Consider the following 25,961-nt stretch of genomic DNA (forward strand, 5'->3'; position numbering starts at 1 on the left):
ATCGTTGGCAAAGGGCAAGTCTGCAAACGGGGCAAGCTTAACAATGTGTTTTGTTCAGAGCTATCGCAATGTCATCGTGTCTCTAATCAATTTCCTACCACTCGATCGAGAGTATTAATGCTATCCTGTCATAGGGGTCTCATCTCCCTCGTCACTGCCGTTGCTCCCGAAACTGTCGAAAACGCCTGCTAATGCCAATCTGCCCTGCTTCTACCAATCTGCCCTGCTTCTACCAATCTGCCCTGCTTCTACTACCCAACATCTCGTTCGTGATCCGGCCAACGCGCTTCCTCAGTGCTGCCCAGTCTTAGAGTCTGGGTTGCCCGGGCGGGGCACCCCATCATCGACATAGGCGGGCGGCAGGTCCCCTCCGTGCATCGGCTCAGAGTATGCCGGAGGCGCGGTATTGAACGGTTCCGCATGGGCTGCCTCGGTGGCGGCTTCGGCGGCCTTGGCGTTGGCTGCCGCGGACGGCGGTGCGGTGTCATGCGTAGCCGAAGGCCCGGCATTGCTGCTGCTGCTGCTGCTGCTGCCGCCGCCGCCGCCGACGTGCAGGTCTCGCATGCCAGCGGTGGCTCCGGAAACCCCGGAAGCTCCCACCACGCCGGGCCCCGTGGCCACGCCAGGACCAACATTCACGCCCGGTGCGTGCTGGCCTGCGTAGCCGGACTGGCCGTGCCAACCCTCGGCGCCCTTCAGCACATCGTATAGGCCTCTCGTGGCGGCGGGCCACGCGCCAGCCGGGCTGCTGGCGGGGATCTCGCCCTTGAGGATGTTAGCGACCGAGACGGGCGCGCCGTAGAAGGCCGCGTTGGCCTCCTTGCGCTCCGTCACCACCGTACCGTCGATCTGGACGCCTGCGTAGAAGCCGCGCGACTTGACGTAGCTGTACACGGGCTTCTTGAGCGCCTCGCGGAACGGGCTCGGCTTGCGGAGCTTGCTCCCCTCGGTCGACCCGGCGGGGCGTGTGGGATCAGAACTTGACACGATCGGTGCGGGAGCTGTGTTTAGGCCTGTCGTGACCTCGGGCTGGGTAGGCGGCTGAGCGAAGACGGTTGGGTTTTCCTTGCTGCTGCTGCCGTCAGCGGTGGCCACGCCGCCGCCCGCTGCGGCTGTCTTGCTCTTCTGCGGGACGCCCCAGTCCAAAGCCCCGCCAGCGCCCCACGGTCCAGCTGTGACAGCCAAGTCCGAGCCCAGGCTCATGCGCGTCGACGTGAAGGCCTCGAGCGCCTCCCGCGAGTTGATCACGACGACGCAGTCGTAGATATCTAGCCCAATGACGAGGCCCGCCCCGATGCTGTGCACCTGGATGCCGCTCGGCGGCGACCAGCTCCCGTCCGGCAGCCGCGCCACGAGGATGCCAGAGCCGCTAGCGCCCGCCACGTGGAACCCCGCGCGCACCGTCGTGAAAATGGCCAGGCCCTGCGCGCGCGCGATCACCTTGGAGGGAATCGTCAGGAGCACGCGCGGCTTCTTGCCCTTGGCCACGTCGCTGCTGGCCTTCTCGGTCGCAGTGGTGGGCGGCGAGGGGTACGAGGTGGTGGGGGGTTCGGTCGGGCCCGTCGTCTGGGCGGGGGGTGTTGGCGGCGCAGCATCGCTGTAGATGCCATCTTCTGTTTGTGGGGGGGAAATGGTTAGCATGGGAAATTCCGTGCATCAGCGACAAACACTGGTCGACGTACTGCAAAAGCTCTTCAATATCCGCGCTGCCTTTTCGGCCTCCTTGTCCAGCGTCGTGGGCAGAAACGCCTCTGCTCCGATTTTGTTGGCCAGGGCGTTGAGCGGGGCGGCTGCTTTGGAGCCCCAGCCGGAAAGCTTGCTGCCCCAGCTTGCCTTGGGGGTGCCAGTACCGCCGTTGCCTGGCGAGGGGAATGGCGGCGGATGCTCGCCGATCGGCGTGGCACCGTAGATATCGTTGGCCTGCGCGGGGTCATACAGAGGGATGTCATATTCGGGGATCGGGGTCTCGTCTGGGTGGTGAGGGACTTGAGGTCGAGGAGGATGAGGAGGGGCCTGCGGAGAGTGGTGCGCTGCTGCGAGAGGCGGGTGCGCTGCTGCTGGAGGCGGCGGACCCGGCGGGGGTGGAAAGAATTGTTCTTGCTGGGCGACAGCCGGATTGACCGGCTGCTTGCTGTTAATGTCGCTCATTATGTGATTGACCTGCTTGATGTGGAAGACTGTCGAGAGAAATGATGATACGGGGGGAAATGGTGTGGGGCGGGAAATAAGGTAGCTGAGGTTCTGGGAAAGATTGCTGCTAAGGTCGGGGTAAGGGAGAGGAGAACAAATGGCGAGAATTGGGCCGGCGGTTGGCCTTTTTTCTTCTTTTCTTGTTTCGGATTTCAGGTCGTCCTACGGGTTTGACATTGATGCCAACGCAAGATTCCGTTTCCTGCACACGCGTCCGTGGCTGCTGTGGACGGTTTGAGTGGCTTAGCCAACTTGGCATCTCTCCGTCGCAGCCGCCATCTGTTGCGAGTGTGTCTGGGGGGGGACCTTCTGCATCATCGCTGATGTCATTTCGTGGCTGAGCTCGATAGCCTGTGGCGACAGTGGCTGCCCCATATTAACACGCCATCTCCAGCTCCACACCCCGCATTCAGTCGGTTTTGGAGCGGATCGCCGACAGTCAGGCCGCCGACGGCCCCAAAAGCCGTGACTCACTGGATTTAACCGTCCATCGCTTGAGGAGCGTCAGGCTTTCTGCACCTTCAATTCGCTGTGTAGCTGGAGGTGCAGTCACAATTACCGAGGGGGCCTTCTATATCGTGTATATAGCTCAGGTCAAGTGTGCTCCCAATAAACCAGATACACAAAAACCAGCGACCATTTTTTACTTCCGTCCAGGTTATTAAACAGAACTTCCTTTTTAGGTACTCTGATAAGCCCGCATCACCCCCACTTGCCACACCCACGCATCATGAATACCCCTCCGCCGACGATTTCGTCTACTCTCAAAATATCGTCAAACTTTTGCAACACCTGTAATGTCTCATTTGATACTGCCGAACTGCGCCGGAGTCATGCCAAAAGCCCTGTGCAGTGAGTTTAACGCGGGTGCATTGGCAGGTTGCGGTTGGACGCCCACTAATGTCCCTTCACAGCGTTGAGAACGTTAGGAGACGCGTCGTTGGGCTAAGCCCCCTTGACCCCACTGCTGCTCAAGAAGTAATCCAGAAGAGCGCTTCAATAAAATTGGACTCTTGTTCAGACGAAGCCGATCTCTCTTCAGACGAATCTGCCGAAGATGATGTCGCTGAAGAGGCTAGCCCCGAATTTGTCGCCGAACAGTGTCTATTCTGCAACGAGGAAGCGGCGGCATTCGACGACAACATGGCCCACATGCGGAAGGCGCATGGACTATTTGTCCCAGATATCGGCCATCTTGCTGTTGACCTGGAGACCCTGATGCAATACCTTCACCTCATAATCTTTTCTTATCACGAGTGTCTTTTTTGTCACTCGCAGCGAAGCACGGCAGAAGCCGCACAGCACCATATGCTGGGCAAACGGCATTGCATAATCGACATTACGTCGGACGACTCTGAATATTTGGACTTTTACGACTTTAGCGATGGAAATGGCGACGGCTCGGGGGAGGAGGGAGAGGGAGAGTCTGCATCGCGAACCTCTAATGTTCAAATTCTTCAGTCTGACGACGGTTCGACCCGTTTGCCTTCGGGCAGAATCATCACCAACCGATCCACTGCAAGCGCTTCACAACACCGCCAGAAGTCGTCTCGAGTGAATGCGCAACAGAATTCTGCTCAATTAACTTCGGCTCCCCTGCCGGAGGCGCAAAAGCAAGAGTCCAAGTCGGATTCCGACGCAGCTGCCCCTTCGGGTCAGCTTACAAAGAATCAAAAGCGCGACCTCGCCCTGGTCAAGGGCTTGGGGGCGCTCAGTCTGTCTGACCAGACCATGATGAGTCGGTTCTCGGCACCAGAGCAGCGATCCATAATTGCCGCGAAGAAGCGAGAGACGGCCACGGCGCGGCGTGCCCAGACACGGTACCTGAGGCGGGTTGAGATGCTTGGGAACCAGACGCTCATGAAGCACTTCAAGAATGATGTTCCCGGGCCCAGGAATGGTTAGTCTGTGGTTACTCGGGGACCGCCGGTATAGAAACAATCCCCGTGCAATACCCTGGAAGTATGTATATCTTTCATTGGAGGAGTACGTGAAACCGAAACTGTGATGCCTGCTTTCGCGAATCGCTGTTGGAAAGTGATTAATCGACACAACGGTAACTAGGAGTTCAATAGAACCTAACCACAACCGCAACTAGTAGGACTCGAAGCGAGGACTGAAACGATCAAATAACCCCGAATCCTCTGAACAGAGAGCGCTTCTCTATCAGCCACTACACATGAGCCAGATAATAAACTATTCCGAGGCCCTCGTCTTCAGCATTGTCTATACCATCTGGCCGTTTCGTTATTCTATTCTGTTTCCATTCTCGTGCTCCTGATCACTTTCCTTACCTGTCTCTTCGCAGTTGCTCTGAGGCCCAGGGCTGCGCATCGTTTAGGGTTTCGAAATGTAAAGCGCTTTGATCAAATTCTCTCTGGGATTATGGACAGTCAGGAAAAACCAGACCATGCCGTGTTGTTACCCGTATGTGCCAAAGTTACGATGTGAGCTATGAAAGTTGGTACTCGGCATCTTTTGGCCCTAGATCCAACTTCTCAGAACCGGAATTGTATGTCTTATTGGGCGCGAACCCGGCCTAGTTGTCGTGTTATTTGGCCCATCTTGCCAGAAATCGCAGGCTTAACATCCGATCTATCATATCGGACGAATAATTACACGCATTGTTTCTTATTCTGGCAATTCCGCCAGATATTCTCGTTCCAACTGCAGCCTGGTTTTCCCAGCAGGCACAGCCATCATCATGTCTAACCCGCAAACGGCTCAATTAGGCACAACCTACATTCATCCATGGGCCGCTCTCTTCGATGAGCAAGTTTTCCCACCAATCGCGGAGATCATATGGGTAAGCGCTGGCAGCACCACGGGAGTCTCCTTTTCTTGGCCTGCACAGTGGTTCTAGAACAAAGCTCTAGAAAACCCAGGTGATTGGTAATTGCCTTACCCACAACGCTGTGATGGTGTCGCGGCATAGGTTATGCGTCCTGCGTCCTGCGTTTCCCGTTTCATGCACGACCGGCTGGCGAACGTCAAAGGGGATGTCAGACGGGAAAAAAATACCCGGTTTTGCTCGCTCGGCTAAAAGGGACGAAGGTGTAACCGATACCAAGATCGCCATATATGGTGGTTCGGGATTTTTGCAGTATTACCTTCTGGCCACGGCATTGATGGGCGCGATCGGCGCTGTAGGTTGCTGTTTTTTGCTCGACGGGCATTTTTGCAACACCCACATAGGAGAAAACTATCAAACTGTCAGAGTGCGTACCGACCCGGCGCACCGGGATGAGCGAAGTGACTCTGAAATAGAGACAGATGTCAGTATATTACTGTCGCATCCGGAGGGTTTGGCTCCCCCTGGCTAGTGCCAAACGTCGCGCGACTCGCCTATCGCTCGCTTGTCGCTTGTTCGGGACGGAAGGTGCCTAAATACAAGTAGTGAAACAAAGTGACAGCTGTCAAAGTTGTTTGTAGCCGCATTCGCTAAATTAGAGCCCGACGTCATTTGCACTTTGAGGCCAGCCAATCTATCACTTTCACTCGCGAGGGTCCAAGACATCGAAGGGTTGAAGCCACTTTTTTGAGTCTCAAGCTCCCAGCAAGACCAGCGCAGCAGCCACCCATGACATGATCATGTCTAGTAAGTAAGTTTCTTGTTACCCTGTCTCGTATTTTCTTGCAGCAGATTTGGGAGCTCGCAGATTTGGCGGCGATGTGCGGACTTTTGCCGACCACGAGTCGGGGCCTGCAAATGCCCGAGAGACGAGACAGAACCTGGAGCTGCGCCAAATTGGCACGAGACTGGACATTCAGGCACCCGTCTTCTTTCCGCTAACCGACGTTGGAGTTTTCAGATTGAATCCGCGTGGCCAAGTTGCGTGGCCTTCTCCAGTCCAGACGTTCGACATCCTGGGTTCGTTCCTGAACGGGCGAGCAATCAACGGCCATTGGCGGCCAGATCCATGACTATACGAGGCAGAAGTCGGCAACACTTGTTCCAAGCGACAATGACAGGGCGCAGCCGATGGAAGAGAAATTGGGCTCAAGCGGTGAACACGAGGTGTTGAGACGCACACCTTGGCGGCCTTCCTCTTTGATTCTCGCATTCAGACCCGAGTATGCCGTGGCTGGGGCCCAGAACCCATATCACACGCAGCTATTGACCGGTTACCGGGCTCCGCGCAGAAGCTAAACCGTTCGAGAAGGGAATGTCATGCCACCTAGCGGCGCGTCGCGAGATTGTGTGCGGCGCGGCGTGGAGTCATGGGGGTTTGGAAGGAAGGGCGAAAATTAATTGACACCGAAATGATGGCAAGAGGGCGGCCCCCAGGGCCCAGGAGAGAGTCATCAATCCGTCCGCGCATCGACGGACGGATTGTTCGCCCCGGCATCCCGCCGCACGTGGCAGGCAGGTGTTTTGCGGGTGCGTGTTCTGGAATACCGAAGCAGAGGGGATGGTGAGAAGTTAAGCCGGTGAAGTGGCAGCGGCGCAGTCGGTGTCACCGTGCCAGCGTTGCACTCCTACCTTGAGCTTTTACTCGCCGGCTGACAGCGTCGCAAGCGAAGATTACTGGCCACTGTGGCCAGGGAGGGCTCCGCGCTGATGGCAGGTAGGTAATTAGGTAACCAGCAACTGACGGGATTCGCACTCGCTACGAGCCGGGCGGTCAAATCTTCGGCCGGGATGGACTTGATTCTGATGGCTTGACCCATTGCTGGGGTCTCGGAGGCCGCGGAAGAGAAGTCACGAACGCCTTGCCAGGTCTGACCGTTGGATAATCGGCACATGGGGCCGAATCGAACTATTGAATTTGAGTAGGTATGCAGCACACCCTTTCTTGCAAGTTGCAACTGGGGGGCCCAGCCTGTCCCACCCCCTCATTCGAGTAAGGTGGGGCACACCTTTGATTTTGAAGTCGTGCATTTTGAGTGAAGCTATTCAACATTGTTTGGATAGTTGCAGGTGGTGGGGGTTCGCTACATCCATGCTCACCGACTAACGCCACACTCTACTCACCGAGCTGACTACCTAGGTAGTTAGGTAGACTCTAGAACTAGTCAAGTCTAGCAGTCTGAATCTGCACCCTCTTCGGCATCACTTCCCGTCTTCCCGTCACCCGCAATCTGTGCTCTTTCAGCCCAACGTAAACCAGAAGCCAATTTGGCTCCGCATCCCCGAAGCCTGTCTATCGAGTCGGGGATTACTCTGCCGCAGCCACTAGGCCTAGAGTCTATTGCTCTCGTCTGCGCTGCTATTTTTTGTCTGATATGTCCCGCTTGTCGCTTAACTAATTATATCAAGATCCTGTCGAGTCGATTGCCTAGTTCAGGGTCCTGCATGATTAGTCCCAAGGACATGACCCCACGTATGGTCCCCGAAATAGGGGCTACCGGGCGCGTCTCACTAGCTTACTTACTCCATGATTCGGCTCGATCTGTCGTGATAGGTAAGATAGTAAAAGCCGCACCCCGTAGGTAAGCGACTCGACCCGCCCACTCTCCGCTTTACGCTCCTGCTGCCAAAGGCGGTTTTTAGTGCATCCTTGCTGCCACGCGCGAGGCGAATAGCGTGATCTGTACCGGCCAATACTTTTGCTTGGCGCCAGATGGATAAGGCTCCTCCCGTGGCTATACTTACATTACCCCTTCCAGACCCTTGGCTGGATTGCTTGCTTGCTTCCCCTCACGAGCTGAGATAAGAAGAGCATGGAAAATTTGGTGTACGAAATACGAGTATCGTCGGACCTAGACCCCGGTTTGCAGCCGCCTGCAAGCCACAGCTTGTTTCTTTATCTCTCCCCATGACGCCATCAACGACTCCCTGATCCCGATACGGGCGAGAAGGACATACCCCTGAGCAATGGGCGTGCGCATGCGAGCCCCTTTGTACGCTGTTACGTTGTACAGCACGTTCCCCTGAACATAGCCCGTCCCAGCTCTTACGAGCGGCCCGTCTCCAAGCTCAGCCGCTCTTCCCGTCCCCCGCTCTCTCCACTTCACACAAAGTCGATGCAGCTGTCTGCCGATCTTTCCCACATTTGGAGTCAGAGGTGTATCCAAAAGTCAATAAACACGTGGGTCGCGTACAACGAGGCAAACCTGAAGACGGTAACTTCGTTTTTAGCATGCTCTGCCGAGGGGCACGCTACAACCCTTTGCCGCCAGGAAATAGAAAGATGTAGGTGACGAGAAAACAAGATGTGGGGGGCGTTGACACCAGCTACATTCTTTATCAGTCTATCTCTTCTCCTCTTCTCCTCTGAAACAGTACACATACACCGGACCAAAGGCCGAACGCAGCAGGAACCCTGAATCGGGTGGCCGTGAATATCGTCCATAAATACGCAATTTGCAACCTTACAAGAACCGCACGAGCAGCACACCTGTCTTGGGCCACCAGGTTCAGTGCGGAAGATGCATGCAGGGACGGGTTGAGACTTGAAAATCTGGCACCTGTCGGATCTCGGATCCCAGGAAGGACGCTGAGAAAGATCATCGTAAGTCCGACTGCCAACTCTATTGGGTAGTGCGGCATCATGGGACGCATCGGTCACTGAGTTAACATATTATGTATCCAAGAGTCTTGGAAAGGCCGGCCGGCTACGGGATAGTACGATGCTCACCTGGCCCGGATGGCTCGGGAAGAGACACACAGCAAGCGAGTTGGCCGCATTGGGTGGCATCGCGCTGAGATAGTGATCTGGAACAGTGTTGCAGCTACGAGGACTAACAGTGGCCGAGAAAAGAAATAATGGACAGGTGACAATGCCTCTTCTGGAAGAACGAGGATATTTCAGAACTTCATGTTTCAGTCGTAATTACAACACTGCGGTGTTGTAGTTAATGGGGGATAGGCACGACGGGACCGCGGGTTCACAATGTCCCGCTCGCGGCCCCATTGTACCAGGAGGAAGACCTGATAGTCTTAGTATAGAGGTCGTAGAGAAGGAACGGTCACACGTGTGCCACCACCTGCTGCTTGCAGCCTGCCTGCCACTGTGGCCCGTGGCTCCCCACAATCCGGGCAGCAAGGCAGAGGAAGATGCCGAGCCGTGCCTGGCGGTCACCGCACAGTAACTACAGAGACATACTCTCAGAGCCCTTGCTGAGAATAGCCGTCTAGAAGGTAAGCGCATCGGTTGCGTCTTGTGTGCATGTTCCGTGCTGCACGCCCGGCCGCGGTGTATGTGGCTACTGCGCGCCAAGTTGCCAACCAAAGATGCCGGGTTGCTGGTGCCGGCCAGTGCATCTGTCTGCTGCCTCGACTGTGAAGACGAAGAAAGAAGTCAAGGGGCAATAAGGGGCTTGCATTGAGAGCGCTATCTCCCAAAGCATCATGAAAACGAGCCAGCAGATTTATGTACTGGTTATTATATTTCTACGCCTGCATGCAATTATTCGTGAAACAACGGGCATGAAAGAAAGCCTAATCTATGTTTCGTGGGGGAATAAACATTCATGGCAGGGTATCCATCCGTAGGGAAGGTAAAACTCCCCGCTTTTTTATCTCGTGTCGTCCCGTCTTTCTCCAACCCAATCCCATGCCGGACGATTGGGCTAGCCACCCACAGTAGCGTTTAATTTCGCTCTCTCCAAGACGGCATCTCCTTAGCTAATGCCCCATCTGCCGTGTCTTGCCCGGCCCAGAAAAGCTTGGTTCCTGGCCCCTCATTGGGCAGGCAAGCGGACGGTCCAATAGACTGTCGATAATTATAAATTTAGAAGCGGCTCGGGACCGACTTTCTTCTGGAAGCGAGTCCGCAAAACCTCCTGTTATTTCCCTCAAGCTCTTGTCGCATTCGCCAGGCTCCCGTTTGTTCGCCGCCAGGCTGTGGTCCAAAAAAATGATCCTGGTTTTTCGTTGGAATCAGTTCCCCGGGGAGTTGAGGCCATAGTCGGGGCAATATGGTTCTTCAGGGTCGGCGGGGTGTGCGCGCCCCCCAGCCCAATCACCTACCTATGCATGGGGGACGAGGTGCGAAAAAGACCCGACACGGCCAGACTTGACAGGGCGGTCTAACGGGTTTTCCAGGGCCTTCCCATCCACGGATGTCAGAAGAGTAAGCCCGATGGGTGCCAAATGGCGGGGTGAAAGACCGCCTGCAGCGCCCTCCACACCGAAGCGCCAACAACCTACAGCACCCACAGCGCCCCCATCACCAACGACATCGAGTGCCCTGGAGGCACGGTCGACAGGGAGGAGACAGGCCCTACCTTAAACGGGACGAGGAAATTTGCAAACAAAGGTAGAAACAAGACGCCACCAACAAAACGCCGTTTTTGCTCCATGTTTTTTGGGTTTATTTCGCCGACATGGCCAAAGGTGCATCCCGATCTGGTTCGCAGTATGACCAAGCCTCACCGGTTCGGATGATGCTAGGCAAGATTAAGAGAGGAACAATCCTGAGCTGAGATTTGCGCCGAACCTAGCTTGCAATCGCTTGCGAATGGAATAAGCATCAAGCCACCATACGGCGGTGGGGTGGCACGAGACCCGTGGGAACGCGGGTGGCTGCAGGCGTTTCTTTTTCAGCGCGCCTGCTCTTCCGCTGCCTCTACGGCCATACACGCGTTTTCCCCCTCCCACTCCCGGGCCGGAGCGAGGACCTGTCGCCCATCAGCCTCCCGACGCACTAGGCCTCAGCGAGTTAGGGTGTTGCACTGGCCGGCCGGTTATTATTAAATTTTTGGTTTCCCGACCACAGGGCAAGCAATCCCCGCGGGACGGAGTACATTGCCTCCTTTCCTCTCGGGATTTTGTTGCTATTTTTTGGTGCCCATTTTTTTTTGGCTGCATCCTGCCCTTCTCATTCCGCGCTTTGAAGCAGCAAGGCAAAGACAACCAAGACCAGTAGCCTGGAAATGACGGCTTCTCGTCCACCTGACTCCCGCGTCCCGTCTCCCGCCCACGATACCTGTCGCACGAGTCGCAGCCGAGGTGGACCCGCTTCCCTGCTCCCCCCGAGAGCGCCGCCGACCACGACACCACTTGGCCGGTTTATGGTGGGTGCCTCACCGCGGCGCGGTCGCCCTGTGCCTCGGGAGGGTTGCGGTGGAAAGTCAAGTCATGGTCATGGATGGGTCATACGTTGTCTTCCCGCGGAAGCACTCTGTTCCATTGTGCCCCCTAGTTTTGAGCTGTCGCCAAGCACCAGCGCAGCCAATGAGTGCCTGTCCCAAACGACTTCGCAGTCGAGCGGCAAGCCAATTTGCAAAACGATATCGGTAGGGCAGAATGCACTCTCCAAGTGAAAGTCAAATCCCGAGATTTGGCACCTGAAACGCGACATCTTATCAGCGCTCCTCTTGCTCAGCTCAGCTACAGCGCCTCTTCCCTCAGCCCGTGGGCCGGGTTTTCTTTCCCGTTTCCAATTTAATCCCCTTCCCCCTTTTCTTTCCCTATTGCCTTCACGATAGGGACGGATTACGCTGGCCCCTTCGATGAGGTCGGACTTCGGGGGCGCTTGGCAGATGGACGGGATGACACTTCCCCACACACGCTACGACACTGAGGCGCGGCTGGTGCGCTTGGGGCAGGGTCTTGATGGCTCTGGCGATCCGCGATCCTGTTTAGCGATCCCAACTTTCCCGAGTTCCTCCACTTTGCTTTTGTTCCTTCCTCGCTGCCGCCAGCTGCCCGGAATACTTTGGTCTCCTCCATCTCTTAGCTCGTGTTCCCGGTAAGATATGTCGCAAGTTGGGCAAGTACGAGTGAGGGGCCTGGTGCCGCCAAGCCTGACCTACCTCCACTGGGCGCTGTTCCGACCAAGGAAGGACCTGCCTGCCCTGAGGAGTGACCTCAGCCCGAACCGTGCCTTCCTCGACCAACACCTGCCATGAATGTCACCAATGCCACACTCGAATCTCTCGGGCGCTCCTGCCGGCTGCCATCATACTGGCTGCACCAAGAAACTCGAGTGTCAAGCCTTACCAATTCTCGTATCGCAAACACCTTCTCCCTTGGAAGACAAGTCCCGAGCTTATGTCAGCCCCTGCCCAGGTCAGATGCGACGGCCCTTCTTCCTTCGCACCAGCGATTGCCCGATGCGGCCGTGTCCAGGACAGAACAGCTCAGCAGCGAACCAAACATTCACTGCACCGTGCTGTAGCCCGAAAAACGGGCACTGTAGCACCAGGCAGCAAGGACTGCATTTCTTTCCCGTCTTGCCCTGCCTGCCTTCCATTGCCCTGCCATGCCCTGTTGGACGGCACCGCCAGCGAAGGAACCTACGGTATGGTCAGTGCTGCCGCTTGTGCTTTCCTGGTCTAGTTTTGGTGGTGCTGCTGCTGCTGGCTGCCGGTGCTAGGCACCTCACGGCGCTCCCCTGCCAAGGACGTGCCGTCCAGTCACGAGATCGTGGCCCATCAGGTCCCATCTGCTGCCCTCCATGCACCCGACCTCATCCCGCACCGCACCGCATCGCACCGCGCCTCACCTCACCCCACTTCTGCAACGACACCTACCTTACATTACCTTAAGGCAGGTAGGTACCTGTGCAGTGCTCCGCGTTGAGGCGGTCCCCCCCCCCCAGACGCGCCTGTGGCCTTCCTATATCCATCCCTCTGCAGTGCCAGGTTGCACACGAAAGACGGACAGAGACAGGAAACCCCCTGGGAGCTGGAACCGCGCACGACCTCGCTGCACCAGGCACGCAGCGCAGCGCAGCGCAGCCAGTGCTGTTACCGCGTATCCATACCTCTGCCAGCCAAGCCAATACTCTGCTGCACACTGCAGCATCGCTTATTAGAGCTACCTGAGTCCTGTCTTCAGTCGATGGATGTTAGGTGATGGTCGTCTCCTGGTTGTCCTCTAGGTACCTTACTCCGTAGCTGTGCTGCGCTGCGCTGCGCTGCTGCGTAAGGTAATGGCCGTCCGTGGTGGGAGCGAGCTACCAGTGACGATGCAAAGCTCAGGGACCCGTCATCTCCATGTCCGTGCTACTATCGCATCTCAGTCTCGCTTTTCCCCCTTCTCGAACGCCATGCAGCTCATATGCAGCAACATCACCACACTATCGATTTCGGCTACAGCTATCCGCGCCGGCACGCCCCAACATCGCCTACCTCTCGCCGCCCTCGTGTCTCTCAGACCTCGAGCACGACGCCCACTTCTTCGGCTCTCCGGCGGCACCCGAGTGCTATGCCCGATCGGGATATCAGTTCATCGAGTGTGCAAGGCGGACCATGCTCTCAGCCAAGCAACACACCTGTTCATGCTGACGGCGTCTCGACGGGAAGCTCGATCCCCGAGGGCGTCTACACACCCGCGGAGCCTCCGCTCCTTGCCTCTTGAATTCTGAAATCACGAAGTGGACTAGCGTCCCCCCTCTACACCCTCATTCCCGTTTCGACCCCCCTTGGTGGTGCCGGAAGCCATGGATGCAAGAGCATCACCGGTCACGCCCGGCAGCTGTCTGCCCACGGAGAGTGGTTCCATCAGTCGAGACTATCGATTCCTCGAGCACTCAAGCCCCTCTCGGTCTACATGACCGGCCGTACCGAATCCATCACGCAAGTGCGTACCGTACCCTACTCACCGCTGCCATTCTTCACCCACTTGGTCTAGACCAGGGTAGCACTTCCAATTTCCCAGACAGCCTTCCCTTGGGGCTCATGGCTGCAGGGATCATTAACCTTCATCGGGACTCTCCCTAGTTCACTCAACCATGTCGACGAGTGTCAGACGAGATTCTCTATAAAGAGATCGACCATCCGGTCTTCATCGTCTTCATATCTTCATCCCACAGCAGGACATCTGGCAAGGTCGTCCCCCACCACCGGCATAGTTAGTTTTTATTCTTCTTCTCTTCGTTCAATCCCGCTGCCATTCGTTATGAAGTCCATCATCGGCGCGGCCGCCCTCCTCCTGGGCCTCCTTGCCCCGAGCGCTGTCCTCGGCGCCCCTCCCGTGACACCAATCCAGAGGGATCTACTCACGCCCATCGAGGAGAGAGATGAGTCGGGTGTAGACACGCTCCGCCATCGCGCGTCGACGTGCAACACGCCCAGCAACCGCGCGTGCTGGTCTCCGGGTTTCGACATCAACACCGACTATGAGGTGTCCACGCCGACCACCGGCGTCACTCGTCAGGTACGTGCTTGCTTGCCAAGAATCAAAATCAAACAAGCGCTGACCCCGGCTAGTACACGCTCACCTTCACTGAGGTGACCAACTGGGTGGGCCCAGATGGCGTCGTCGAGCCTATTCGTATGCTTGTAAATGGTTAGTTTGATTTCCACCTGCCTGTCGTGATGTGATTGGAGCATACTAACTGTTTCCCCTTTAGGAAAAATTCTCGGTACGTCCCTGCACCGGCCTATTACCCCGTCAGCCCTGCCACCACGGTCTGCTCTCGGAGACTAACCCGGCCAATTAGGACCTACCATCGTCGCCGATTGGGGTGACAACATACAGGTCACTGTAATTAACAATCTGGTGACCAACGGGTAAGCAGCCTTTGTGTGCGAGTTATACATACGTCCTGGATAGTGTGCCATACTAACAGCAACAGCACGTCGGTCCACTGGCACGGTCTCCATCAGCGGACCTCAGTACTTCATGACGGCGCCAACGGCGTCACTGAGTGCCCCCTCCCGCCCAAGGGAGGGTCGAAGGTGTACAAGTTCCGGGCAACGCAGTACGGCTCGTCGTGGTACCACAGCCATTTCTCAGCGCAGTACGCCAACGGTGTCGTGGGAACGATCTTGATCAACGGGCCGGCGTCGCTGCCCTACGACATCGACCTCGGCGTGTTCCCGCTGAGCGACTATTACTACCAGTCGGCCGACGACCTTGTCATCCAGACAAAGACGCAGGGTGCGCCTCCCAGCAGCAACGTCCTCTTCAACGGCACCGCCAAGCACCCCGTCACCGGCGCCGGCAGCTACGCCAACGTGACGCTGACCCCGGGCAAGCGCCACCGCCTTCGCCTCATCAACACGTCAGCCGAAAACCACTTCCAGGTCTCGCTTGTTGGCCACAGCATGACTGTTATCGCAACGGACCTCGTGCCCGTCAACGCTTTCACCACCAACAGCCTGCTCCTGGGCGTGGGCCAGCGCTACGACGTCACCATTGACGCCTCGCAGACGCCTGGCAACTACTGGTTCAACGTGACTTTTGGCGGCTCCGGCTTCTGTGGCACCTCGGCTAACCCGTTTCCCGCCGCCATCTTCCACTATGCTGGCGCACCCGGCGGCCTGCCTACGGCTCAGGGCACCGCGACCGACCATAATTGCCTTGACAACCTCAACTTCAGGCCCGTCGTCCAGCGCAATGTTGTCGTTAGCAACTTCACCAAACGCCCTGCCAATACGCTGCCCGTCACCCTCGAGGGTCCCCCCGGCCAGCCCCTGTTCGTCTGGAAGGTCAACGGCAGCTCCATCAACGTCGATTGGAACAAGCCTGTCGCCGAATATGTCCTAACCGGCAACACGAGCTATCCCACGAGCGAGAACTTGGTTATTCTTGATCAGGCTAATGTGGTATGTGTGCTCGCGAATGAATGCATAATGTCCCCCGCTAACACATCGCAGTGGACCTACTGGTTGATCGAGAACGACCCAGATGGCGCCTTCAGTCTGCCGCATCCCTTCCATCTCCACGTAAGCCGATGCCCAGTCTCTCGGCTTCTTCCTTCCCCCTACTGACAAATACAGGGCCACGACTTTCTTGTTCTCGGCCGCTCGCCCGACGTGACCCCGGCCTCGCAGACGCGCTTCCATTTCAGCCAATCCGACGTGGCCAGCCTCAACGGCAGCAACCCCGTGCGCCGCGACGTAGCTATGCTCCCCGCTGGCGGCTGGCTGCTGATCGCCTTCCACACCAACAACCCCGGCGCCTGGCTCATGCACTGCCACATCGCCTGGCACGTGTCGGGCGGCCTGTCGGTCGACTTTTTGGAGCGTCGCGCTGACTTCAGGTCGCAAACGTCGGCCGCCGATGCCGCGGCCTTCAACACCAACTGCAACAACTGGCGCAACTACTTCCCTGCGCAGGACCCATTCCCCAAGATCGATTCGGGGCTGCGCAAGGCCAAGTACATGCGGGAGTGATCTTCTTTTTGGACATAATGATTTTTAATGTTTGTTATTTAAATTTAAATTTTCTTGTCAGTCTTTTCCGGTCTGCCCATGTTACCTTATCATGCTTTGATGGCTGCTGTCTGTGGGACGAAATATGGAGACGGCTGTGCGTCAGATCTCTGCTCAAAATTTATCGGAGGAAACGGTTTCGTTTGTACAAGTATAAACATTAGGTGCCTGTCTGTCTGTTGAACTGTAACTAGTGAAACGGAACACTTGGAGTGGGAAATACACAAAAGGCCCAGTTTGGCAGTCAAAATTGATACACACAAGCTCTCCAGTTCACGTTCATTCCGCTGCCATCGAGTACCCGCAACAGGTTTCGTGTCAGGATATTTATTCCATCTAGGTTAGTACCTAGATAATTTGTCACGTATTACACGTAGTACCTCTTATGAAGTCGGCACAAGCGAGCCTCAGTGGAGTTTGAGAATCGCATTCTAACAGCCAGCTCGAGAAGTAAAGTTCTCACAGAGAAACCTACTTTTCGCTCCACACATCCGAACTTTGAAGTACTCAGGCGTGATTTAGGGATGACTTTGCCAAGAGCTAAATTCGTCCCCCTGAGTACAAATAATAAGAGCAAGAACGCTGCAATTAACCCAAAACTTCCTCCACCACTCAACCACAGTTATTCACGATATCAGCCACATATACACGACGCGGCCAACTGACAAAGTCATTCATCCATCGCCAACGATTCAAACGAAGACCACCGCAAGTTATATCGTGAAGCTCACTCGTGCCTCTAAAAAGGGAAAGGCTGGTAATTCCTCCAATCCATCGCAACGGCTAGTCTAGACGAAGCTCACCACAAGCCAGGCCACGCGAACTTAAGAGGGAACAGAGTGTGGGATGTCTATAATTCCCTTTTCGGTAACAAACCCACCTTCTATTATCTACTGTCTCAAATCCCCGCTTATTAGGGGGGGCGGCCGAGAATAAAAGTGGCAAAGCGGGTACTTCATCTCCAATTATGAGATTGTGGGGTGGTCGTTTTCGTAAGTGGCTCTTAAGTGGCCGCGAGAGAAGCGCAAAGTGATGGGAAAACAGCTAGATTGAAGGCGTGGGCTAATACGGACTCGTTAGTACTGTTCAATAACATCAAAATGAGAAAGAGATAGATGATTATTTTTCAACGACACGACCACAACTCAGATCGTGCAGGTTATCATCCCTCTTTTCCGTACCCACCAACCTTAGTCAGTATCTTGTGTTTCCCCATTATTCCCTAAATATTCATCGTAATATTCTAAGCGTCTTCACCCCCATACTCTAAAAGTGGATACCCTTGCTCTACACGTGTATCCCTATGCTCTGGAGGTGTAAAGAGCCATTGCCGCCTCTGCTCTTCCTGTCGGATCTACTCTTCCTGCTGCTTCCGTAATGGCTTTGCCTGCCGTATCTGCTCTGCCCCTTCCTTGGACGTTGCCACATCTCTCTGCAGGCTTTCAACAAGGTCGAAAACCCTCTTGACTCTGGCAGCCGTGCCCTGAAGCTCCCCAAGGACGGTTTCGCGAACCGCGGCAATGCGTTTGTCCATCTCGTTGACCATCGTCTTGAGCTCGTTCTGGACCACGTCTTCAAGTCGTTCCGACCTTTCTGCCAGAAGCTTGATCGACCTTTGGTGCTCATCGATGCTAGCTGACGTGCGCTCGAGTTTCCGAGCCACGGTCCCTTTGTCGGCAATGGCGGCTTCCTCGATCTCGTTGATCCTCTTGACCATGTCGTTCCCGGCTGGCTGCTGTTTCTCACTCGCCAGGGTACTGAACATCTCGTAAAGCTCTTCAATCATGCTCCTTTTCGCATCATCGAGCTCCCGAGGCATTTCGGTTTTGGCTCTCTGTGAGTTCCTTTCGACCTCTGCAGAATTTTCAATAATTTTCTGTTGTATCCTAGACAGTATTGTTTCCTGGTTTTTGTTGGCTGCCTCTAGGTCATCAATCTTCCTCGTCATATCTGCAATTGATGTTGGCAGATGCGCCTGTTCGTCAGTCCTGGACTCCAAAGCATTGAAGCGGCTAGCTAGGGTATACGCCTCAAAATCACTGATCGCCGGCAATGTCATTCCTGATGAATATGCGCTGTCTCGTCCCCAGTCCAGGCCTGTCACCTTGCACTCTCCTTCGAGCGTGTCGAGTGCCGGCTCCTTGAGCAGCAGATTGCCGGATGTGGTAAAGCAGACGAAATTGCAGCCCGGGATATTTTCTAGGTGATCCCAGATGAGGACGGGGAGAGATATTATAACCACAGTCGACAGGCCACGGTAGACGCCCTCGACACGAATCTCTTTCGTGTGTAAGGGGAACGCGGATAGCCATCTCCTGCAAGCAACGGCGTCGTCAAGTCGGAGATCTTCGGTCAAGATGAGGCTCAGGATTACGCGCGGCGACACAACTGGTTGCGAATCGACCGTGGGCTGCTGTTCGTGGATTACAACCACGTCGCTGTCCTCGGTTGCCAGGGAAGACACGACGACACTCGGCGGGCATCGGTCGTTTGATCGGATGTAGTGAACGGGCGTCCTCCTCCACTCAAAGGACGAGCCGTCGGACGAAATTTGCTCGGGCGGCATTTCTTTCAGGGCAACGAGCAGCTCGTTGTGCAAGCGAACGACGGAGAACTGGGTGCGGCACCATTTTCGCAGGACCCGGGTCAGAGCGTTTGTGAACGAGTGCGGCCCGGGAGGGGGCGCAACAGACTCGAAGCCCGAGGCTGCTATAGTCTCGGAAAATCCCTTGAGGGGCCTCGAGGCCGAGCCGGCCGCACAGCAGCAGTCGAGCAGGAAAAGGGTATCAGATACCGCCTCGTGCAGGATGTCCTCACAGCCGTTCCACTTGAGCTCGGCAAAACGCTCGTTTTTGACGTCCCGGAGGCTTCGATTTGTTAGCATACGCCCTATAGAGGCTAATGAAGGCCACACTCACTTGCGCCACACGACCTGCCTCCCCTCGTCAATCACGCCGTGGCCAGCGTAGTACAGGATGAAGAGGTTGTGCTCGCTGTCATGGTCGTCAACCCAATTAGAGATGGTCTGGGTCAGCTTGCGAATGGGCCGCTCGACGGGGATGCGGCACTGCTGGACCTGGAACCCGTAATCGCGGTCCAGAACCTGGGCCAAGGCTTCGACTTCGCCGCCCACGCCAAGGTCTTCGTATTCCCACTGGAGCAGCAGCACGTTCACGGTTCGATAGCGGCAGACTGTGGAGTTGGAAAGAGATGACCGGCTGGCAGCCTGAGAATATAGTCAAAATCGGATCAAAGAGAGAAATCGAGGGCAAACCCACGCTGTTCAGAGCGTCGACGATTTTGTCAAAGGCCCGATGGTGGCATGCCGCAGCGCTAATGTCATGCGTCGACGACGCCGAGGAGGGTGGGGTAATGGACGCCGCAAAACCACGACTTTCGTCAGTCTCATCCGAGCCGCTCGACGTCGACGACGAGCGAAGCCGCTTGAGGGAGGGCCGGCCGCTCATGGCGCATGTGAAAGATCCAAGACGGTTTTTGCGACAGATATCGACGGCAATAAGCCACTTGCTTTCATCCGACTTAGCGGAGATTGGTCTGGACAAAGAAGGTGACAAGGAGGAAGATCTGATCTGCGGGGAAGCAGAATTCAGTTCAGCTGAGTACGGGAGCTGCGCCACCCCCCACGCTGCTTCTCGGTGCCGCATTGGTCACCGGGCCCAAGTGGTGGCGGCCAGAGCCTCGCGCTTCCGCTGAGACATTTCAGAGACGCTCCTGTACTATCGACCTAGGGACATCAAATCACACGCCTTGGACTCCTCTCCTTTTCCCTGTCTTCTCTCAGCTTCCTCTCCTCACCCTGCCTCTCCTGCTCTTTCTCGAAGCGCTGGTACCGCTCCTCGCGCCACTTGGGCCCGTGCTTCATGACGATCCAGACGGACGGGCTTGCGGCCACGACAAGAAGCCCGAAAAACAAATAGGTAAGCCCATAGCCAATCGCATCGATCAGGTACTGCACAATGGCGCTGCCGACGGCGCTGAACGCCGCGCGAGCGAGATTCCAGCTCGACGACACGCGGCCGGGGTTGTACGGATACAGGTCGACGAGCAGCGTGGTAAAGATGCTGACGGGCCCGGCGAGGCCGGCGCCGGCGAAGAACAGCACCACGAGCGGCGCGGCGAGGCTGGTGCCGGAGCTGACGACCCAGCCCCACGACAGGATGGCGGCGAAGGCCACGAGGGCCCAGGGCCAGACGAGCCCGAGGCGCGCGCGCTCGATGGGGAACCGCCGCAGGTCGTCGCCGCGCTTGCGGTCCGGCGACACGCCCACGCTTTTGGCCACGCGCGCGTAGTTCCAGTTCAGCAGCCGGCCGACCACGGTCGCGCCCGCCACGGACCCGGCCGCGAACGGGATGAAGCAGAGGCCGACCTGGAAATGTGTGAGTTTCATTTTTCCTCTCAAGGCGGTAAGGGGGTTCATACCTGCACGTCGTTGAAGTTATATCGCTTCCGGATCACGTCCTGCAGCGGCACCAGCATGGCGTAGTTGGTCATGACGAACAGCGACATGAAGAGCATCAGCAGCCCGACGTCCTTTTCGAAGATGATGCGGATCGCCGCGAAGATGTTTGGTATCGGGATTTTCTGTGACCCGCGGGGCGGGAGCTGCTGGGATTCGATGTCGTTGCGACGCTTGTTCCGGCCTCCGCAGCCAGATGTGAAAGACGCGTTCAGTCTAGGAGGGGGGATGGAGCCGTTGCCGACGATTTTCCTTGCGGTCTAGGAGTAATAATTAGTACATGTTCAATGTGTGATTGTTCAACGTGTGATTGTTCAACGTGTGATTGTTCAGCGTGTGATTGTTCAACGTGATTGTTCAGCATGTGATTGTTCAACATGTGATCTTAATTTGAAGGTCGGGGCAAGAAGACAAGGATGCGTCTGCACGCACCTCTGGCACAAAGGGAATGTAGATGGACAGGAAGAGGCCAGCTCCAATGGTAAGAAACCAGAACGTAGAACGCCAGCCCAGGAACTGCGTCAAGATGCCGCCGAGCACGGGAGCCAGCGCTGGGGCGAACATGACGGACGCTTGCACAGCCGTGACGAACCCACCCCGCTCCGCCGACGTTGCAAAATCCGCCATCACGGCGCTACCAATAGCCACCGTCGCCGAGCTTCCCGTGCTCTGCATGGCGCGCAGCACCAGCAGCGCGGCGTAGTTGTCCTGCAGCGCGAGCCCGATGTTGGCCCCGAGATAGATGGTGAAGGTCAGCAGGTACACCGGGCGCCGTCCGATGCTGTCTGAGAGGTCGCCGAAAAACAGCGGCGCAATGGCCTGCATGACCTGGTACAGCGTCACGGAAAGATTGATGTCTGTTTCCACCCGCGTTGTGTCAGCGTTGCCTGGCCAACATGGGGTGGCAGTTAATTACGTACCGGCTACCGACCGCCCGTACTCCTGCGCGATGGGAGTGATGCCGGGCAGGTAGATGAAGGAAGAGAAGGGCGAAAACAGGGTGCCGAAGGCCGTCATGACGACAAGGAAGATCTTCATGCGGCTCGAAAAGACGGTGTAGACCGGGCCGTCGGGCTGCTGCGGGGTGGCCGGTGTCTGGCCGGCGCCGTTGCCGTTGCCATTGCCGTTGCCGTTGCCATTGCCGTTGCCGTTGCCATTGCCGTTGCCGTTGCCTGGACCGGCCGATGATATCTCGTCGGCAGCGTCGGGGTGGGCTGTCTCGGCATCGCTCTTCTGGTCCACTTGGGTGCCGCTAGGCGAGACAGATCTTATCGAAGCCGCATCCGGCATTTTCTCGGGGGGTTCACTCATGGCGCGGGGGCTGTCTCGAATGCAAGATACAAGAAGGGGGGAAAGGAGTGTCAATGACGTAACGAGCGGCTTGCAGATATTTCTCTGCGCACAGCAGTTAATCTCGAGATATTCGCAGTGAATTCGAAAAAGGAAGAAACGAAATACTTGGCAATTATATAATTTGCTTCTCGATCAATGGCAGCAGTTGCCAAACAATCAAGGCTGAGGCGACAAGGGGCCCGCTGGAGTTAAGGAAGCTTAATCGCCGCCCGCCAGCGGCCAGTCACGTCACTGCCGAGCTCGGCGCCGATCAACAAATAGCAGGGCGCTATATCCGCAGTTCTCCCGCCACATTCCCCGGAGAGATGGTCTTTAATATCCGTACTGCTCTGGGACCGGGTTGAAGAAAAAGTGTTCGAACCCTCAGAAACACGGTCAACTTCGCCGAGAAATCCAACGCCTGCCAAGTCCTCTCAAGCCGCCTGGGTCTGCATCTTTGTCAACTGCCTACCTGGTCAGTGTTGCTTTGTCCGTCCGTATCTTGGCCATCGCCAAACTTATCCCCGTCTTATTACCGGGCCGGCCGAGCTCACCGTCACCGTCACCGTCACCGTCACCATCACTAGAAAGCCACAAAGACAACCAAGATGGGCAAGGAAGGACCCAGCGTAGCGCAGGTCCTAGCCGAGGCGGGCACATCTCCGACGCTGCGCATCCTATTCCCGGACACAGCAGTGACGCGGGCCGGCAGCAGCATCAGCAAGGAGGCGGGCGCGCCGGCGCCGACGCTCGCCGTCGCCGCATCGGCACTGGGCAGCAAACCACCGGCGACAAAGTACCTTGCCATCTCGCTGGACCTCGACGCGCCGTTCGTGTCGTTCGCGGTGCTGGCGCCGGTGCTGCACGGCATCGACGCCGACCTGGTCGCGGCGTCGTGCCCGATGCCGACGGCTTTGTCGCGCTCGACGCGGCCAGCCCCGACGGCGCGTGGAACGCCATGCCATGGGTCGGCCCCGGCCCGCCCAGCATCAGTGGTCCGCACAGATATGTGTTTCTGCTATTTGCGCAGCCCGACGGCTTGGACGCGGCAAAGGTCAAGAGCCTGCTCGGCATCAACGGCACGGGCCTGTGGCCGCGCGTGCGGTGGGACGAGGAGGCTGCTGAGAAGAAGCTTGGTGTCGGCGAGCTTTTGGCTGGCACCTTCTTCACTACCAAGGGTTAGGGGAGGTTAGGGGATGGGAGTGTTGGTGTTTGGGATTTCGAAGTTTTGGTTGGGTTCAGACGACAGCTTGTGTGGATACCTAGATAATTATTTCTTTCAGCTAATTGACCAAAGACGAGATTGTGGGATGGAAGCGGCAGTATACCTGGTTTCTCTTCAACATCGTTCAGCCCTCTTGGGCAGTCTCTCACTTGGTATTCACAGTTTCCAAATTTGCAACATAATTCCGCTCATGGCATGAAGTAATCCAGGCCAGCGACAGGTCTTGCGCAAAAATGAGGGGCTCAACTGAGAGACTGACTTCGAGATCGAAATAGGCTGTCCAAGATAACTAGACGCTCATTCGGCAAGTGGCTCTGTTCCGTTCAACATCGGCTCCACTTCCATTGCTATTTTCAGACTATTCTACTCCAACAAGGTGTCTTTGTTCCTGTCAAAGAACCCTCGACTAAAATCGGAAGTCGAGTCCTTTTGTTCCCGAAAACAATGACCCTGTGCAGTCTCTCTACGGCTGCAGACATTACAATAAATTCACAGGAGCCTCTGACTCAAGACAGTCATGTTCCAGTCCCCCCTATCGATTGAAATTTTTCCACATATTCTCGCCCATTCCAAACGGGGCACCAGATACAATCCATTCAAACACTCACTCGCTCACTCACTCGCTCACTCACTCACTCACACGCAGCAGGACAGCCTAATTAGCCAAGGCAACCATGGCAGCAGCACAACAAGCCGCCGTCTCGAACCAGCAGCTCACTGACGCCGTGATAAAATCAGTTCTCGGCAAGCTCGGCGTCGGCGACGGTCCGGGCCAAGACAGCCTCGACTCGGAAAAGGGCGAGCTGATCGCCCTTGACGTCAAGACATACTGGAACACCGTCATCAGCAAGTACCCCGGCCAGGCGAACATCCTCTCAACAGCAAAACCTAAGCCGTCGCCGCGCGCTGCCCACGGCGGCAGAATCAAAAAGGTCGGCTTCGCCAAGCCCATGACGCGAGTCCACCTCGTCGCCAGCGACGAGCTGGACTACAGGTCGACCGCCGGCCGCGCCATCTCGACCAGCCACGCGTACGTGCAGGTGCCGAAGCGCGCCGTACCCAAGCAGAACACGAGCGCGGGGTGCGACGCGTGCGGGCCGCAGCACGGCAATGGCATCGCCGTGTGCCCGTGCCTGCCGCACGCGGCGGTGCTGCCGGCCGACGGGTCACAGATGCAGTTCATCGCCATCGTCTGCAACGTCGCCAACACCATGCGCACGTGGCTGGCGCGGTACCCGCCGCAGCGGGCCAAGCAGGACGGCGACGGGCTGAGCGCGCGCGACCGCGAGGCCGCTGACGCCGCGTACTTGCAGCTGGTGCAGGTAGGCTTCGAGCTGGCCGGCATGGACCGCGGGGCGCGCGGCTTCGTGGCCAGGCTGGCCGAGCTGCGCGCCAGGGCGCTGCGGCTGGGCACGCCGGCGGTGCACGCCAACGACTACGCGGCGGGCTTGGTGTCGCCCGGCGGGCCCGTGTGGCGCATCGAGGAGGTGCGGCTGGAGCTGGCGCGGCACCAGGCGGCGCTGCGCAGCGCGAGCGCCGAGGTGGCGCTGGGGTTGCTGGCGATGGCGGCCGACGTGAAGGCGGTGGCGGACGGGGCCATGTTCGAGATGCACCGCATGCGGGAGTTCCTAGAGGGCCCGGGGCAGGCGGCGCGGTGGGCGCTGCGGGCCGTAATTTGCCCGGCGGGCGTGCTGCATCTGATGGAGTTGCTCGGGTACGTGTGCACCGATGGGATCGACTTCGCGCTGAGCCTGGCACAGTCGTCGGAGCTGCTCCAGGAAGAGCAGAACCCTGGTTGTTTCCCTATCCTATCCCGGTCCATGCTAGCCGTCGGGCCCGACATGCTGCCCCAGGTCAAGCAGGATACTCAGGAGCTGTTGGATGTGGCAGAGCTCATTTATGACTACCTAGGGACTCTGCGCGAGACTGACAATATGGTGCGAGCAAATTATCAACGCTGGTATGCATCGTCTGGAACCAAAAAGGCGATGCAATTTGCGGATAGCTACCTGTAATACGTTATTAATTGATATGGAATATAAATATTTGCTTCATTTACTGAGATAACGTCCTATTCCCCGTGATATCTAGCACTATTGTCTCTTGATACTCTAAACCATTTCCACTTTGTAAAGTCTTGAGAAATTTGTACACTAGTAATTTACGTCTACTTTGAAGGCTCCACGGTAAACCAAAGGAATCCAAGGTAATACTCCATATACAAAGACATAACCAGCATACAACAAAGACGGAAAAAGGACACATTTTAATAATGACACAATAAAGGAAAGAGACATGGACAACGGTAGACGTGATATTGATTGTATTCGATTAACCCTGCCAACGGGAATATCCCCCTCCTTCAGCCCACAGGCCACCCGCACAGCGCCATCCCAACAACTACTTCAAGTTAAACTTAGATATAATCGTGCCAAGACAGCAATAAACAAGAATAAGTAGCCGTCATCTTTCAGGCTGGCTGGCTGCCTACCTGCCTGCTCGCTGACCACAAGTCACGGAGACAGCCTGCAGTCGCAAAAAGAAAACACAAAAAAGACTTCAACGCCAGTGCGCCGGCCCGCTTCCCGGCTTCTCTTTGCTTCGAAACGCCAACGCAGATGATTTCAGGTTCCTGGGTATCCCCAGACACAATGAAAGTACGAAAAAGCCAACCAAAGAGAAAAA

General features: G+C 56.6%; 8 protein-coding genes across 8 annotated transcripts; 4 read left to right on the forward strand and 4 right to left on the reverse strand.

The window, feature by feature from the left end:
- Positions 1-32: 32 nt before the first annotated feature.
- B0T26DRAFT_803603 (uncharacterized protein) lies at positions 33-2,590 on the reverse strand. Its single transcript, XM_060447098.1, is given in 3 exon segments — positions 33-195; positions 215-1,613; positions 1,683-2,590. The coding sequence occupies 2 exon segments, from the start codon at positions 2,146-2,148 to the stop codon at positions 292-294; spliced, it is 1,788 nt and encodes a 595-aa protein (XP_060293876.1). The 5' UTR covers positions 2,149-2,590; the 3' UTR covers positions 33-195; positions 215-291.
- Positions 2,591-2,920: 330 nt separating this feature from the next.
- Positions 2,921-4,095, forward strand: B0T26DRAFT_649573 (C2H2 type zinc-finger-domain-containing protein; the record flags this gene model as incomplete). Its single annotated transcript, XM_060438103.1, has 3 exons — positions 2,921-3,042; positions 3,105-3,744; positions 3,796-4,095. The coding sequence occupies 3 exons, from the start codon at positions 2,921-2,923 to the stop codon at positions 4,093-4,095; spliced, it is 1,062 nt and encodes a 353-aa protein (XP_060293877.1).
- A 4,000-nt stretch (positions 4,096-8,095) lies between these two features.
- B0T26DRAFT_339848 (uncharacterized protein) lies at positions 8,096-8,830 on the reverse strand. Its single transcript, XM_060434473.1, has 2 exons — positions 8,426-8,830; positions 8,096-8,368 (listed from the first exon to the last, which is right to left on the reverse strand). Exons 1-2 carry the CDS (start codon positions 8,693-8,695, stop codon positions 8,294-8,296), a joined length of 345 nt encoding a protein of 114 aa, XP_060293878.1. The 5' UTR covers positions 8,696-8,830; the 3' UTR covers positions 8,096-8,293.
- A 5,151-nt stretch (positions 8,831-13,981) lies between these two features.
- Positions 13,982-16,203, forward strand: B0T26DRAFT_677004 (laccase-1; the record flags this gene model as incomplete). The annotated part of the gene is made up of 7 exons (XM_060440047.1): positions 13,982-14,239; positions 14,293-14,371; positions 14,436-14,447; positions 14,526-14,595; positions 14,661-15,633; positions 15,685-15,753; positions 15,808-16,203. 7 exons carry the CDS (start codon positions 13,982-13,984, stop codon positions 16,201-16,203), a joined length of 1,857 nt encoding a protein of 618 aa, XP_060293879.1.
- Positions 16,204-17,596: 1,393 nt separating this feature from the next.
- Positions 17,597-19,709, reverse strand: B0T26DRAFT_752779 (uncharacterized protein; the record flags this gene model as incomplete). Its single annotated transcript, XM_060445571.1, has 3 exons — positions 17,597-19,109; positions 19,161-19,468; positions 19,521-19,709. The coding sequence occupies 3 exons, from the start codon at positions 19,707-19,709 to the stop codon at positions 17,597-17,599; spliced, it is 2,010 nt and encodes a 669-aa protein (XP_060293880.1).
- A 287-nt stretch (positions 19,710-19,996) lies between these two features.
- On the reverse strand, positions 19,997-22,009 carry B0T26DRAFT_649678 (putative MFS transporter; the record flags this gene model as incomplete). The annotated part of the gene is made up of 4 exons (XM_060438110.1): positions 19,997-20,629; positions 20,683-20,979; positions 21,152-21,576; positions 21,640-22,009. The coding sequence occupies 4 exons, from the start codon at positions 22,007-22,009 to the stop codon at positions 19,997-19,999; spliced, it is 1,725 nt and encodes a 574-aa protein (XP_060293881.1).
- A 597-nt stretch (positions 22,010-22,606) lies between these two features.
- Positions 22,607-23,234, forward strand: B0T26DRAFT_872952 (phosphatidylethanolamine-binding protein; the record flags this gene model as incomplete). The annotated part of the gene is made up of 2 exons (XM_060447977.1): positions 22,607-22,946; positions 22,988-23,234. Exons 1-2 carry the CDS (start codon positions 22,660-22,662, stop codon positions 23,232-23,234), a joined length of 534 nt encoding a protein of 177 aa, XP_060293882.1. The 5' UTR covers positions 22,607-22,659.
- Positions 23,235-23,519: 285 nt separating this feature from the next.
- Positions 23,520-25,311, forward strand: B0T26DRAFT_779899 (uncharacterized protein). The gene has a single exon (XM_060446676.1). It carries the CDS (start codon positions 23,951-23,953, stop codon positions 25,289-25,291), a length of 1,341 nt encoding a protein of 446 aa, XP_060293883.1. The 5' UTR covers positions 23,520-23,950; the 3' UTR covers positions 25,292-25,311.
- The last annotated feature ends 650 nt before the right edge of the window (positions 25,312-25,961 follow it).

The sequence above is a fragment of the Lasiosphaeria miniovina genome, assembly GCF_030549165.1.
Source record: "Lasiosphaeria miniovina strain SMH2392-1A chromosome Unknown B0T26scaffold_5, whole genome shotgun sequence".
In the NCBI taxonomy this organism is placed as follows: Eukaryota; Fungi; Ascomycota; class Sordariomycetes; order Sordariales; family Lasiosphaeriaceae; genus Lasiosphaeria; species Lasiosphaeria miniovina.

Coding starts and splice junctions, on each gene's coding strand:
- B0T26DRAFT_779899 (XM_060446676.1), top strand. CDS start 23,951: ATGGCAGCAGCACAACAAGCCGCCGTCTCGAACCAGCAGCTCACTGAC.
- B0T26DRAFT_803603 (XM_060447098.1), bottom strand. CDS start 2,148: ATGAGCGACATTAACAGCAAGCAGCCGGTCAATCCGGCTGTCGCCCAG. Junction 1,614..1,682: donor GATATTGAAGAGCTTTTGCA/GTACGTCGACCA, acceptor CCCCACAAACAG/AAGATGGCATCTACAGCGAT.
- B0T26DRAFT_339848 (XM_060434473.1), bottom strand. CDS start 8,695: ATGCGTCCCATGATGCCGCACTACCCAATAGAGTTGGCAGTCGGACTT. Junction 8,369..8,425: donor CGTTCGGCCTTTGGTCCGGT/GTATGTGTACTG, acceptor TAAAGAATGTAG/CTGGTGTCAACGCCCCCCAC.